At 35.2% G+C, this 15,220-nt stretch overlaps 1 protein-coding gene across 4 annotated transcripts in view; it reads left to right on the forward strand.

Annotated features, from left to right (window-relative positions):
* Window positions 1–15,220, forward strand: part of SH3YL1 (SH3 and SYLF domain containing 1) — a 44,192-nt gene that overhangs the window by 11,071 nt on the left and 17,901 nt on the right. The window contains exons 1-9 of one of the 4 annotated variants that reach the window (XM_071441658.1): window positions 1,027–1,047; window positions 2,049–2,162; window positions 2,246–2,274; window positions 2,667–2,731; window positions 5,296–5,408; window positions 6,611–6,739; window positions 7,466–7,628; window positions 8,274–8,346; window positions 9,055–9,111. In XM_071441658.1, coding sequence (XP_071297759.1) covers window positions 2,259–2,274; window positions 2,667–2,731; window positions 5,296–5,408; window positions 6,611–6,739; window positions 7,466–7,628; window positions 8,274–8,346; window positions 9,055–9,111 — 616 coding nt within the window. In that variant the 5' untranslated portion in view covers window positions 1,027–1,047; window positions 2,049–2,162; window positions 2,246–2,258. Of the gene's footprint in view, window positions 1–936; window positions 1,048–2,048; window positions 2,163–2,245; window positions 2,279–2,666; window positions 2,732–5,295; window positions 5,409–6,610; window positions 6,740–7,465; window positions 7,629–8,273; window positions 8,347–9,054; window positions 9,112–15,220 lie in introns of those variants that run through there. The other 3 variants (XM_071441651.1, XM_071441641.1, XM_071441667.1) reach the window with 3 other exon arrangements.

Below are 15,220 nucleotides of genomic sequence, written 5' to 3' on the forward strand. Positions count from 1 at the left end.
TAACTGCAGTGTGGTTTAGAGTATTTCGCATTCTATACATTTCCTTTTGTTCCCAGAGAGGCTGATATTTCTGCACAGCCTTCTGATGACTGATGTCACTTCAAACTCTCCAAGCTTGTACCTGCTGCATCTTCACCAAAGCCAAATGTTTCTTCAAGCTGCTTCAGGGGACACTAATCCAGAGATTCAGCTTTCAAAATCTCTCTTGTTCTTGGAATGTCCCATCTTGCTTGGAGAACATACCAGAGGAATATTCTTCTCTTTGAAAAATGGAGGTGTATCATATTCTAGCCATGGGAGCCTGGACAGAAACCTGGCTGACTTGCTGCTATGTGCTTCACTTGGTCTGAGCTGAATTGCTCTCTAAGCTTTATTGATGTAACTTTAAAATGTATTTAGTCCTCACCTTCTTGGTTTTAGGTGGGAATGTTGTCCAGAGTGAAGAGGTGAATGAATGTTCAGGGAATGCCAATTAAAAAAATAATTCACTTTTGACTGAATGTTGTTTCTCTATGCACAATGTTTTTTATATGTTTGTGAATTTAGGAAGAGTATTAGAATTTTATGGGAATGCTGTCACTAATTTTTTCAGAGATGTGATGTGAGACTAGATGCATCTTTGGTCTGGCAATATATTTATGTGTTAGTTGGACAGTTTGGTTCTACTATGCTTGAAAATAGTGTTGTTATGTTCAGACAGGAAAACAAGAATAATTTAGGTAACTCTGAGGGATTTTAGTAGATGTAACAATCAAGACTAACTCTTACCTTTTTAACTGCACTAAGGCTTCTTTTTACAGATCTACAGGTGAAACATTACTATGTCTACATAAAATGGTATTTATCATGTTGCAGAATACTAATAATTTATAGTACTTGATTCTGTCTAGTCAAGTAGATATCCTAAACTAACCATATTTCTTTCATTTCTTTCAGTGAACAACCCTATACCTTCCAACCTGAAATCAGAAGCTAAAAAGGCAGCTAAAATACTACGAGAATTTACAGAAATAACTTCCAGAAATGGACCAGATAAAATCATACCACGTGAGTAAAGAAAATGCTTTGATTCAGCTAAAACCTTCAGCACTCCCTGTGTTGCAGTCATGCTGTTTTTACCAATTCCCTCTGTTTCCACTGACCACAACTTAGAGATGAATGAAAATTTCGGATGCTATAACTTCTTTGAATATATTTTGGAAGTAAAGGGTTTCAGTTTGCTGTATTATTGGCAGCTGTTACTTACTGAGAGAGATCTTTTGAATGTTTACTGCTACAAGATACCTGCATTGGAAGGCTTCCCCCAGGATGGACAGACTGTCTTATGCTCAACCTATAAATGTATGTTCTTAAGAGAGAACCTGGCCTAGTAGCTCTAGCTCTTGAATATCTGTGTTGATTAGAATTAGCTAGAGGAAAATAAGTTGAAGCAAAGAAATCAGGGTGATTTTGATACTTGTTCAGCACTCTTATTTGCTGCTGTCCTCTTCATTTTTGCAGTTGTTACTTTGTGTTTCTCCTAGTGTCTTCCTCCACCTGGTGTTGCTGGTTGTGGTTTTAAATCCTTAACTTTTATGTTCTGGAAGGTCTGCAATAAGATTTGCAGGATGATGACACATCAATATTTGCCACTGTCTAACAGTACAAGCTTATTAGGCTGCTCTATGTTGCTGTTATTTAAATTTGGACTCCAAAAATTTGTGGAGACATGGTTGTCAGTTATTCACTGCCTGTTTCCTCTTTATCTTGCCAAGGGTACACACAAAGTGTGTGGCACTAAACAAACTAATTCTGTACAAGCTAATCAGGACTGGTGGAGCAGTTTGGCAGTGTATAGATTGTCACAGACTAATGTGACCTGCAGCTGGGTTTGCAGTTCACTGTAGTGGAGGTGTCGTTATTAGTTCAACTTTTTTTGCAGTTTTCTTTCAGCTTTTGCTTCGATTATTTGACTTTTGTGTTCATATTTGTTAAATATTTAGTTTTGTTTTCCCCTTCTCTTAGAACTTCTCTTACAAGGTCTTGAATAAATGATTTTGCTATTTCAGCTCACGTAATAGCTAAAGCCAAAGGCCTTGCAGTTTTGTCTGTTATCAAAGCTGGATTTTTGGTGACTGCTCGAGGTGGAAGTGGAATTGTATTAGCTCGTCTTCCTAATGGAAGTAAGTGGATATTTTCCTTTTGTACTTCATGAGAAGTTAATAAAAAAAGATAAAAATATATTTTTTCATTATTCTTTTTACAGCATAAAACAGGAGATGTGTGATGAGTCAGGCAAGTAGGTGACAGGTGACAGTGTTTGGTGTGAATGCTGTTTTCAAGTCTTTGTACCTTTGTTTGACCAAATGTAAATCTTTCCGTATCTTTGTGGAAAACAATGAAATATAAAAGTACATAGTATAAAATTGATTACAAAAATTGACTATATCTGATTATGAAGTATATGATAAATAATTTTTAACGAGGAATTGTTTAGATTGTGAGTGTTTGTATTTCTTAAATCCTTTCCTGTAGGATAAAGCATTACAGTTATGATTCTACTGTAGTGGTTTTGAACATAGTTTTAAATGGAGAATTTGTTAGCGTATTTAACTGTAATAATGAAGTGAGTATTTCTTGTAATATATGGTTAAAATTCTGTAAATTTATCTTGTTTTACACAACAGCCTGGTCTGCTCCCTCTGCAATAGGAATTGCTGGTCTTGGAGGTGGATTTGAAATTGGAATTGAGGTATGGTTTTGCATTTGAAGTACTTGTTGGTAACTTTTTTTGCAAGAAATTAAAATACATTCACGAAGATCTAAATGTTAGCGAGATAGCAGAATCTACTTTCAAGTACAAAAATATTATTATGAAATCCATTTATGCAAGACAAACAAAAGAGGGGTTTTGATCCTATCAGTCAAATTGTTAGAAGACATTTAGATGAAAAAAAGTGACATGACACTAATTTCCTTATTTCCACTTCTAGCAGACTGAATTTTTCACTTACAGAGAGCTTCCTGTCAGTGTTCCCATATAAGACAATTGAAGTTAATTGAAAAAGCATCCTATACTTTATAGTGTGTTAAATGCTTTGCTAAAGGGCACAGGGGCTCCTTCTGGCAAGCAACAGTGTAAAGAACTGGAGTAAAATGGACTCCACTTAATGTTACTGTATTTCACACATTTCCCACTCACACTTGTGGTTACTGACGTGACCCTTCAGTTTGAAAGCACCAAAACTGGTGATACCTCTCCTGAAGGAATATTACAGAAAAGGAGCCAGTTCCAGCCAGCAGAAATGCTTAAGTAAAGGACTCCCATCATATTCAGAGAAACCCTGGTGAGCTGAGCCCCAACAGCGTTCTGCCTCTCCTTCCCATTTCTTCTTCCTCACAGCTCCTTCACTCTTGTATGTTTTCATCTTTTCTCTGCTCCCCATGCTAGCCTCTAGAGTCATCCTTCTCTTTGTTTAGCTTTTGTTCTGCTGATTCCCAAAGGAAATCAGAGTAACAATATGCTGCCAACAAGGTCTCTTGCAATAGGCATTCTGCTCTTCAGAAGAATCCATGTATGGATGATCTGGGTGATCCATGGCAGCCCCCAGTACATCTACAGCTAGCCAGCTATCCCTGTCCTGGCAGCCAGTCAGCCAGGACTCACATACTGAGCAATAGATCAATATTTTGTTCTCTCCTCATTGTTCACTGTGTGATCTCAGGCATTATTGCATGCACTTCTTAAAGGATGATATGAATACAAAATCATTAATTTTTATGAGGAATTTTCATTGGTTTTCATGACTACAGGATCTGAATGCATTAAAAAGTGTTCAGTTTGAGCCCCACAGTTTGTTTCGTTGTGGGCTTTGGTTTTTTTTAAGCCTCTTTCCTTTTAAGCCTCTTCATGTGTTTTGATTTATCTATGAAAATTTTCTGTTAATCATCCCCACCTAATAATTTAGATAATGTAGACATTTCCTATTGATACTGAATCAGAAAATTCCAGTACAAAAGCTGTTTGTGAGAGGGGTTTTTCTCTGAGTAATACTGTGCCCTTCATTTGAAATTTTAGTCAGCTTACAAAATGCTGTTTCCTCACTGACATTATTATAACACAATCTTTTTCATTTCTTCTAGAAAATATATTACTCATGAGTGACTTAGGAGCCTACAGTCCCATTTCAGCATCCTTCTAGTCCTATATAAAGTTAGATGTTTTAGAAACTAGGTGAAAATTATTCCTGCAGGAGAGATTATATTTGATTCTATAGTTGTAGTAATACTTATGGATGTTTTTAAAAAACAAGACGGAGATCACGCTTCAGAAGTCACAGTGACTTGGTACTTCAAATTAAGGACCAACTTTAAATTTTATAAATGTTTTCCTTGAAGGCTTTCTCACTATGGATTAGTTTATCTTGAACAATGGATTCATCCTCTTAATGGGTAAGAGGAGGAAGCAGTATCCTGACAGATGTTCTCCCTCCATCCCTGGATAATCCACAAACTGCCCCTGTAGCCATCTTTTGTTTGGGATGGGGTGGAGGGCTAATAACAAAGACCTCTCTTATGCTGTATGTAATACTTCTAGGCCAGCCTTGTTTTGCAAATAATCTGGTATTTCCTCTTGTATTCCCTGCTGTCACTGTTTGGAATTTGGGGTAAGTTGAAAGTTTTTTTCTTGAACTTGGCTTTCAGTCAAGTCTATCAGATGAAAAATTAGGTGCAGTAGTCCTTGGGTATATTGCTACCTCTTCAATTATTAGGTTTAATAGGTTCTTGAAGCAACTGACTACATCTCATATTCAAGTCTTAAAAAGTTAATTACTAATTCATATACACACACACAGATATATAAAACTCCTGTCATGAAAAAAAGTTTTATCAATTGCACCTGTATCCTTTTTGCTTTTTATTCTTTGGACAGGAATTTTTGTTAAGTAAGTTCTGTCTTGCCTTTATTAGTTTAATTATTTAAAGATCAAAATTATTCACATCTGAAAATGTGCCTTCATAATTGCATAAGCCATGGAAAATAAGAAATTGTCAATTAGGAATTTTGAATTAACATAGAGTTTCTCTTATAGCTTTTGTTTCTCACATACTGAACATACCACCACTTTGAAAAAATCAATCCAATTTGATTTAAAAAGTAGTTGAAAGAATTTTTCATTCAAAATACCTTGCAGAAAAAGAATCAACTGTGTCATGGAAGCTGTTTGAAAATAATCCTTTACAAGAAAGGAAGATCATCTCCTGTGCTGTTCCTTCTTCTTAAAAAGTGTAGTACTTTTACTTGATATTTTATAGGTCTCAGACTTAGTGATAATACTGAATCATGAAAGAGCAGTAGAAGCTTTTGCCAAAGGAGGAAATCTTACACTTGGAGGAAATCTTACTGTGGCAATTGGACCTCTGGGGAGGTGGGTAATATGTTTTCCTAATAGTCATATATGGAAGATAATTTTTAAAAGCTACATTGATGTGGCATTTTTTTAATATGTTGCAGAACAGCCTGGGGAACATGTGTGCTGACTGGGCCATATTGTACTTGCCAATCACTTTTTTTTTCTTTTTTTCTTCTTTCCTGATTAAGTAATTTATTGGTGGAAGAAAAGTGTTCTGAGGTTTGTTCTCCTTTTGCAGGAGACTGTTTGGCTAGGCTCAATGAAGAGCACAGGTGCTTCTGTGCCTGATAGAACTATGATTTTTAGTAACATATGGGTCAGTGCTTTCTGTCACCACACATCTGCCCAACAGTAAACAAAAATTACACCAAACAATTGCTTTTAAATCTTTAAGGGGTTAAGCCTGTTTACTTTGCAGGATGAGGTGAAATAATCACTGAACAATTTTACTTGGAAATGAGTCTTGTAAAACTGCTACTCCAACCTCCTGCTCAAACCAAGGTCTGTTATGATTTCAGATCAGGTTGCTCAGTCCTTTTTTCCAGTTGAAAATCCCCAATGAGGGAGACTGCTTGGTTCTCTGGGCAACCTGCTCTTCTGTTCAGCTCTCCTGCCTTACATCCAGTCAAAGTATTTCTTCATTCTGTTTATGTCAATAGTATTTTATTCTTCCTCCATATGCTGCTTTTAAGAGCCTGGCTTCATACTCTTGATTACCTTTCCCTAGATATTTGAAGCCTGCTGTTAGGTTTGCCCCAAGTCTTCTCCAGGCTAACCAATCCCAGCTACCTCAGACACTGCTTATGGAATATGTGCCTCCTTATGGCTATTCTTTTTATGATTATGAAGTTTTTACTGCTGGTTTTTAGTCTTTTCTAACAAAATAGAAGGATGATACTTATTGCACAGAAGAGAGAGAGAGATCTGTGGATCAGGGAAGGGTAGTGAATATCATCTACCCTATAAAGCTATTTCACTGTCCTGCAACATCTCTGTGTCCAAGCTGGGACATAGGTGTCAGGGTGGGAAGACAAGCAAACAGGTGAAGAACTGTATCCTCACATTAGAAGCGCAGTAAAATCCTTCATTTTATTTTTACCCTATTTTCTGTCTGAAAATAGGGTAAAAATAAAATGAAAGATTAAAAGAAAAAGACAATTGCTGTTCATGCTAGAAAACTGTATTGAAGAATATCCACCAAAGCCTTTTCTTTCCAGAAACTTGGAAGGCGATGTTGCCCTGAGAAGCTCTGCTGCTGTCTACACGTACTGCAAATCTCGAGGGCTGTTCGCAGGCGTATCTCTGGAAGGAACCTGCTTAATTGAAAGGAAAGAAACAAATCGCAAGTAAGTTCTCTTAATATCTAAAAGGTTCAGTGAAAGCAGAGTGACAGAATTAACTAGGACACATTCACTTTGGAAAAAGTGGTTTTTGTGAAAACATACTATGTTAGTTGAGAATTTCTTGAGGGACAAGGGTTTCTTCAATTTAGACATCTTGCAATGGGTATTGAGATGATGCTAAATGTTTAGGGATCGTGTATCTGTGGCAAGTTGACCTTAGTTAGCTAGCCACCACATGCCAGCCCAGTTGCTTTGTCATTCCCCCTCCTCAACAAAATGAGAGGAGAAAAAGCATGATGATGAACTCATAAGTTGAGATAAAGGCAGTGAGATAACTTACCAATTGCTATTTCAGTCAAAAAAACTCCAACCTCATCAAGGGGAAATAAGTTTATTTTATTTTAAGTAAATAAGAGAATGGGATAATGAGAAATTAGAACAAATCTAGAAAGCAACACCTTTCCCCCACACACTTTCCATCTTACTGGGCTCCACTTCAATCACAGTTTCTCTACCTTCTCCTCCCAAGTGGTGCAGGAAAATGGGGGCTGTGGTCAGTTTACAAAATTTACAGCTTTGATATAGTTCTGTCATTTCTCAGCATATGATCAATAGGAAAAATCCAGGGCTAGGGATGGACAATAGGGAGCATCTACACAAAATGAATTTATCTAGAAGTTGAAACAGAATAATAATCAAATACCTGTAATCTTTATTTTTTTGTGTCAGGTTTTATGGGCAGGACATTCGTGCTAGTGCCATCCTACTTGGTGACGTGCCTTTCCCTGCTCAGGCAGATGATCTTTATGAAACTCTAGCATCCTTCACCGAAGTGTATGAAAATGAAGAGCAAAAAAATAATCCAGGAAAATCTGTAAGGGAACAAAGAAGGGTTTGTGTGCTTCTTTTTCACATAGGCTTTCCCTGTTCCTAAGCTGTTCCTAGTCAGTGTCAATGCTGATCTTCATGTGTAATTTTTAACTTCTCTGTTGGATGACTGAAGGCATAGCGCTTATCAGTTACTGTATGTGGAACATTTGTTCAAGTATTTCCCTGCTAGGCTCTTGGGAGCAAGAGTGTTGCTGGGTTTGCTTTGCATCTTTCAGAACAACAAAATCCTTGTTTTGTAATTGTGCATTATCAAATCTGACGTGATGATTAGGAATGTTTGATCAAGTATTTTTAGTCAAGGTAATTGCAAATTGGATACTCTTAGTTTTCCTACTTTTTCTGTCTTCCATTCAAACAATCACATTTATAATGTAATACTGAGACTGTAGAAGATATTTTCTTACAGATGTTGATGTTACTGATAGACAAGCATTTACTTTCAGCTTTGTTAAACCCATGGTGATTTACTTCAGTGTCATGTGTGTATCACTAGTGTTTAGTATGCTTTTTGAGTTCTTAAAAGTTCAGTGGAGAAAGAGTAATTTTAATTTTTTTTTTCAGTGTAACTTGATGTACTTCTAGGCTCTGAAGTCACAATCTCTGTCCGGATATGATGCTATCTTTTTTAAAAAATTTTATACTTTAGGTAAATGAACGACCTGCTAGACCATCAACCAGACCAGAGCCACCTAAACCCACTGTTAGACCTACACCACCAGGTGAAAATTTTTGATAATGGCTAATTAATTCTCTTCATAAAATTAGAGCATTAAAGCTAATTAATACTATGCAGTCATTATAGCAGCTGCCTCTATAAAAATGTTTTTTAAATACTCTTCCTTGGACAAACACTGAATGCATGTTGATGTAGTGCCATGACTGATAAAGACTAAAGGATTTATTTTTTTGTTTTATATTAACAAACCTTTTCTCTCTGACAGATTTGCTATATAAACAGTATTTTTATAGTTGCAGAATCATGTAGTGATTCAAAGGAAATATTCATAGATACAGGATACATAGGAGTCTCACAGTACAATGAAACTTCTTAGTAAAAATAACAGTCCTAGAAACTGCTGGTCCAAGTTCTATAAACTTCTTTTTTCTGGAAACTGTAGTTTCCCTTTAGGTTGTCATTATCTTTTAATCATTAGAGTAGAGCAGAAGAGGCAGAATTTTGGCTCTTTAACAGTTTGTCTTAACAAAGTGCTTTCATTCAAAGTGAAGCTTTACTGTGCACCTTCTCTTGTTAACGTAATTCTCTGGTTAAGGATGGGAGGCAAAGTCTGTATTTCTTCCTTCTGCACTGGTTCCTAGCTAACTGCAATCATTTAATAGCTATTGAACTCTATCAGAAGAGCAGTATACAAAAGATAACAATATATGTTAGCATGTCATATAAGTCACTACTTTATTTTCTCTTTCAGCTAAAAAGAACACAAACAAACTTTATCCTGAACTTCCCAATGATTATGCATCTGAGGGTAAGTACTAAGCTTACACTTATTTTATTAATACAGTGTAGAATCTGAGAAGTCCTAAAAGTACTTTGAAGGATATGCAAAAATATTTGGCCATTGATATTTTTCTTTATTGTCCATATATTAAAAAGAGTTTCAGGTCTTGTATGATCTCCTGAAAATATTTCATAAACATTAATCTTATTCCCTGGCTTTACATTCTAACAATGATGTTCTTTTTCTGAGCAGCACAAGTTCTTTTGGTTTATTCTCTAAGCTTGAAAAATGCACTTGGAATAATAAAATTGTTTTATGTTACCACCTAATTGAAATGAAGAAGGAAGCTGATATAACAAGCTTCTGTCCAAGTCCTTATGCAATGTACTATAATTGCTATTTTAATTTTAAAAGTGCTTCCACAGATGATACCTGATTATGCTGGCATAAACACCAATTGACATGGCTTCTTCAGGCTTTTGTACTGAAATAACTCTCTGTTACACTAAAGATATTACTATTGATGCTCTTATGTTTAAAGCACTTTCAGCTCTTAACAGGAGAATCTTACTGTGCAGTAGTTGCATTCCATATTACATATATATATATATATATATATATATATATATATATATAATATGAATATGTACTTATATTTTCATGTATTGCATCCTCACTTGAAAATAAAATTAAGCAAAATACCTATTTTTTACTTCTGCGAGTAGAGCTAAAATTGAGTTTGATAATAGATCACAATGAAAAGTCTATTTCAGGCAAAGTGTAATTAGAGCTTTTCACTAAAAATTAACATAAATTATGTGTCTTTGTCTTTACATTCTTTTTCATATCTTCTCTTCATATATGTTCTTGATATGTGTGTCTGTAGAAGGGGCCAAGATAGCAGTATCTTAAGCTGAGCTGTCAATGTGACTTCTGCAGATTAGAGACTTACCAAGAATCAAGATTTGTTATTGTGTTATAGGACTTCTACAAGGAAAAGAAGGATGACTCTAGTGGTCTGTACACAAGAGCTGTCATGCAAAAGAGGAAAACTGGTCTTCTGGCCATTTAAACTAAGCTTTCCCAGTCTTACCAAAGCCCTGGCCAACTGAGAACAGGTTTCTAAAGCTTGCACCCATTTGCTATATTGAAGGGAGTGTTCTTCTATTCAGTTGCAAGCAACAAGGTAAAAATATTCCAGAGCCATCTGTTGAATGGCTTTCAAGATTCTTTGAAGTCAAGATATAGACTCAGTCTGCTACTGGGGATTTCTAGCAGTTTCTGGGAATATACAAGTTTTTCTTTAGGAATACGGGGGTGGGCGCAGTAGGATCTTGTTTAAATGATGGCATAGTATATTTGGCTTTCTGTTGCAGATTACATTTCCATAGGTAACAGTTCAAATGCTTTCTGGATCCACAGAAATACTCTGTGCTTCTAAGGGCTGAAGCTTTTTTCCTTCTCACAGAGGGCAATTAAGGTTGAAGTCAAGAATCACAGTCCCTTTCACAAAGAGTGTATTAATGCTGGGGGATGAAATAGAAAGAGCCATAAGGCCATATCTCCTGTCAATGATCTGTTTCTGCCTATTTATAGTCCAAATTACTTCAACAGAGCTGCCTAGCAGCTATAGGACATGCATGTCAATCTTTCTTGCAGGAGTAGTTGCTGCAGCAGATCTTCTTCTACAGTGATCTGTAAAAGACATATTCAAAATTTTTTGTGTCATCCTAGTTTTAAAAATAAATATAGATAGGCAATAGAAGAGTGAATTAATTTTATTTTTAGGAAGCTATGTGTTAGGTATAATGGCTGAGGTGGAGGTAGGTTTTGATGTTCAGCAACAAGTTTAAGTGGGTTGCAAGTAATAAGGATTTGCTTTTGGTTGGGGAAGGGGCAACTTGGCATTGTGTTACCAGCATTTGGTTTTGCAGCAGTTATACAAGTAGTAGAAAGGTTGAAACATTAACTCTTCTTATTAGGTGAAAGAAGAGCTAGACTTGTGGATGAAACATTTTTAATTATTTTCTGTGTACTTGAATTATATAGATAAGTAATGTAATATAACCTTTTTCAAATGCAAGAAAACGATAAATGAAAAACATTATTTTCCTAACTGATAATGTGATACTTGAACTCAGTTGCAAGAAGACTGTTTTCATGTAACTGAATAATGCTTAAGGTAATGCATTTCATTTTGTAAAATGAGCTTCAGTAGTGTTTTAAATGTTTCCAGAAACCTGGGGATACCACACATTTTATTTAGATGCAGTTAAAAATTGCACAGACCTTTTACAAGTCTAAGAAATAAAGCCCCAAAACAACCACAACAAAAAACCACAACAAACTAGCAGCTGCTACAGTTATTGTGATTCAGTGAACTATGAATTTTCTACACTGGTAGACATTTTTCTGAAGACTCACTAAATAAAAAAATTTGATTTGCTTATGAGCATGAAAGTTCATGCCTTCTCCTTTACTAGAATTAGGCATTTGCATTTCATTTTTCTCCTTGTCCCCTCTTTATTGTAATGTCTACTAAAAGGGCTTACTGGCCCTTCCAAGATTTATTACCACAACATAGCTTTCTTTTTCTGGGTGGATGATTCTTTGGACTTCTTTACCACATCTGTAATACAAACAACCCATAATTCTTTAGTGACTACTTGGACATTGTAGACTCAGGAGTTTATTTGATTAGAACCAATTTTTAGATACATTAGGTTCATAGTTTGTCACACTGGAATATTTAATCCTAGATATTAAATTTTCATTAGTGTTTTGATTTGTAGTTTTTTCTCCTTGGGATTCTGCCATGGAGCAGCAAGTAACCAAAAATATAGCTAAATGATTACTTCCTGCATACCCTCCTAACAGTGTGCTGAATAGTATACAATTCTGAAAATGTTACAGTGATGTGGTTTCCCAGCTGAACTGGTAGCAGCAGGAGCAGTGATCTGCTAGTAAAAGTTGGTCCTGGGTTGAGGTGAATGTTGTTGAGAACTGAATCAATAACAGGCAGTTTGTTCAAATCAGAAGTCAGATATTTTTTGCTTTTTCTTCAGCTCAGTTTATCAGAAAAGGACTGTTTCACATGTTTGGTAAAGAATCACTTGAAATTGCCAAGGTGCTGAAACAATCACTCGAGACAGGAGTGGGGATGAAAATGGAAGAAATTCCTTCCTTCCAAGCAGTGTGCTTTCACTATTCTTCACAATTATCAAATCTCACTATGGGTTTAAATTCTTACAGTACTGTAAGACAACATACTCATACTGAACACAAAAGCAGTTCTTTTGATAACAATATAAGTATTTTATGATAATTTGGAGAAAGTAATGATGCTGTCTGCATTTTTTAAGGGGTCATGTGATGTGCTCAGGAAACCCATAGGAACTTGTGGATGTGAAGCTTGAATATTTAAGGATTTTTTTTAGATTGCTTTCAGAAACACTGTCTTTCTTACTTTCCAGAATTACTAAACTAAATATTTTAAAATTTTATCTTGAGAAAAATATTTGCCTTCTTCTTTGGATTTTTGAATGCAATAAATTATCTGCAGCCATTGAACTTTTTAACTATTGTGCATAAAATCAACACACTCCAACCTGTTTACTGTAAGACTAAAAAAAAACCCCCAACATTTGAATTCTGACTCGTTTTTTTTTCAGCAGAAACCTTTCACTTTGAAAATAAAATAAAATATTAACAGATTGTTATTGTCCCAATAGGCATATATTTATATTCTTGCATATGAAAGAAGTGCTATATGAAACCTACTGATGAGGATATGGAGGCAGATGAGAAAATTGTCACTGTTTTTAAGAAGCTAAAAAAACCCCCTTCTTCCTTCAATGATGATTTGAGTGATTTGTCAACCTCATTATTAAAAATTCATGTCTTCCTACATGAATTTGTCTGCAGCTTTTAGACAATATTTGTTGTGGCTTTCTTCACTATATTAAAGAGCCCTTTGCTACGCAGAGGAGCTTTTATTTTTGTTCCCTTCTTGTTCTCTTTGAGACACTTGTGCTGTAATCAAATCACTTTTTGGTCTTCCTTCATCTTTCTTTTGATTGCCAAACAGATTGATGACTTTGTCAAAAGTCATTTTCTCTTTCCTCTCAAATTTTAAGTAATAATACAAATACCAAATTCTGAGCTGTGAGCTCACTGACATCAATAAGATTTGGGCTCCTAAAAGCTCTGATGAATTTGCACTAAACTCCAGTCCTTACATTTTCTATTATTTATTTATTTATTTATTTATTTATTTATTTATTTAAACCTTCTTGAGTGTTCCTTATCTATGTTTAAAACAATTGAAGCAATATCAACCCTTTTTGATTAGGTGGTACCATGAGGTGGCAAATTCAGTTTGTGTTAACTGAATGCATCAGAGCTGCTGCTTTTCATGGTTACAGTTCTCCAGGAATCAGGCCTGGCCCACTTCTCTGTAATTTCAGAGATGATCTCAGTGCTTCTTTTGGTAATCTATGAACACCAGATGGTTCAGTAGATCTGTGAAAATCTGCTTCCCAAGAGAATTCCAAGACAGATTTTCATGCCTCCTGAAGTGTATTTTGTCAAGGAAAATTAAGGGATCTGTATGTGAATTTGCCTTTGTTAGTACATTATGGATTTTTTTGTGGCCAGTTACAAATGTTTTAACTAAGCCAAGAGAATGATACGGACTAAGAATTCATAGACCTCTTCTGAGTTAAAATGCTTTAATTTTTTTTTTTTTTTTGCTTGTGATTTCATCTCCTGTTTCACTTTTTTTACCTTCATACCTGTTCTGCAGTTCAGTTTACATCTAACTTGTTATCTTGTTATTTTGAAAGGTACCACTCTCTAGGATAATATTGATCAAACTTGGAAAAGAAAATATAAGCTGGAACATGGACACCATGCTAGCAGTCTCTGCATTAATTAGTACCTCTACTTATGTGTGGTGCTGAGCTTTTTTAACACAGTATAATGAAAAAATGGAATTTTTACTTAGAACTGCTGAAAAAGAGCATCACTCATGTTCTTGCAACTTTAAATAGGCTTGCTTTGGTAAATATGTATTGAGGCAATCACTTTATTTTTTATATATGTATTTCTCAACTTAGGTTTAACAAAATCAGTACTATTTTGGAACAACTCAGATTTAACTGGAAATCTAACATGCAACTATTTGTATACACTGTGCAGTTCCATGTTTACATATGCCCACTGACAAAAAAATCTGACAGCTGTGCTACAAGAGAAATGTGAGTGTGCCCAAATCTCCTCTTGATGAGTGACTTTTGACTTGGGCATTTTTATTTCAATTAAGACTAAGCACCACAGCAGGAAAGTAAAAATATTTCATGAGTTTTCATACAAATAAAATCAGCTATCTCTGTGGTCTCAGACTAACTTTTTCTCAGTGTAATATCCGAATTTTTGCTTTTCCTTTGTTGCTAGAAAGCAAAGTCAAGTCTGCCTTCCTAGGATATTGTCAATATTTCATTATGTGCTTCTTTCTATCTGTTTTGGATCAAGATGATTCAAAATGGTTTCATCATTCTGAAGTTTCCTTTGCCAACTTGAACTGTAGTAAAATTTAATCAAAAACTTTTAACATTTAATTAAGATTATAAAATGGTTTTTTTGTATCTGATATCTGCATAGACCTGGAATGGACAAGGAGTCCAGAACCTCTTGTTTTTAAGGATGGAGGAAAACTCTCTGGTTCACAGTGATGGGAAAAATGCATTTTGCTTTTGAACTGGAAATTAAATCATGCATGAAAACACAATAAAATTAGATGTGTACATACTCCTTTAGGTGTTGCAGATATGTGCTGTGTATCTGAAACTGGAAAAAACCTCACTTTTTATTCTTCAGTTTATGAATTACTCCTTTTCCAAGAAAGGAAGAGATTTGCTGAAGGATCAAGTAGAACTATAGTAAGGAAGAACCCTCATTAAGCTGTGCAGTAATCTGTTCCTTCAATACTATAATTTGATGAGAAACTCTTAGCAGATTATAAACTATAAAATCAATAAGCTCAGTGTGACAAATAGCTATTTGTTTTAGAAAAATTTTACAAAGTGAGACATATAATGTTTCTGCCATAATCCTTCATAACATTATCTACTAATTT

Source organism: Agelaius tricolor, unplaced genomic scaffold (genome assembly GCF_023055355.1).
Source record: "Agelaius tricolor isolate 1412-34295 unplaced genomic scaffold, bAgeTri1.0.p SCAF_1, whole genome shotgun sequence".
NCBI classification, from domain to species: Eukaryota; Metazoa; Chordata; class Aves; order Passeriformes; family Icteridae; genus Agelaius; species Agelaius tricolor.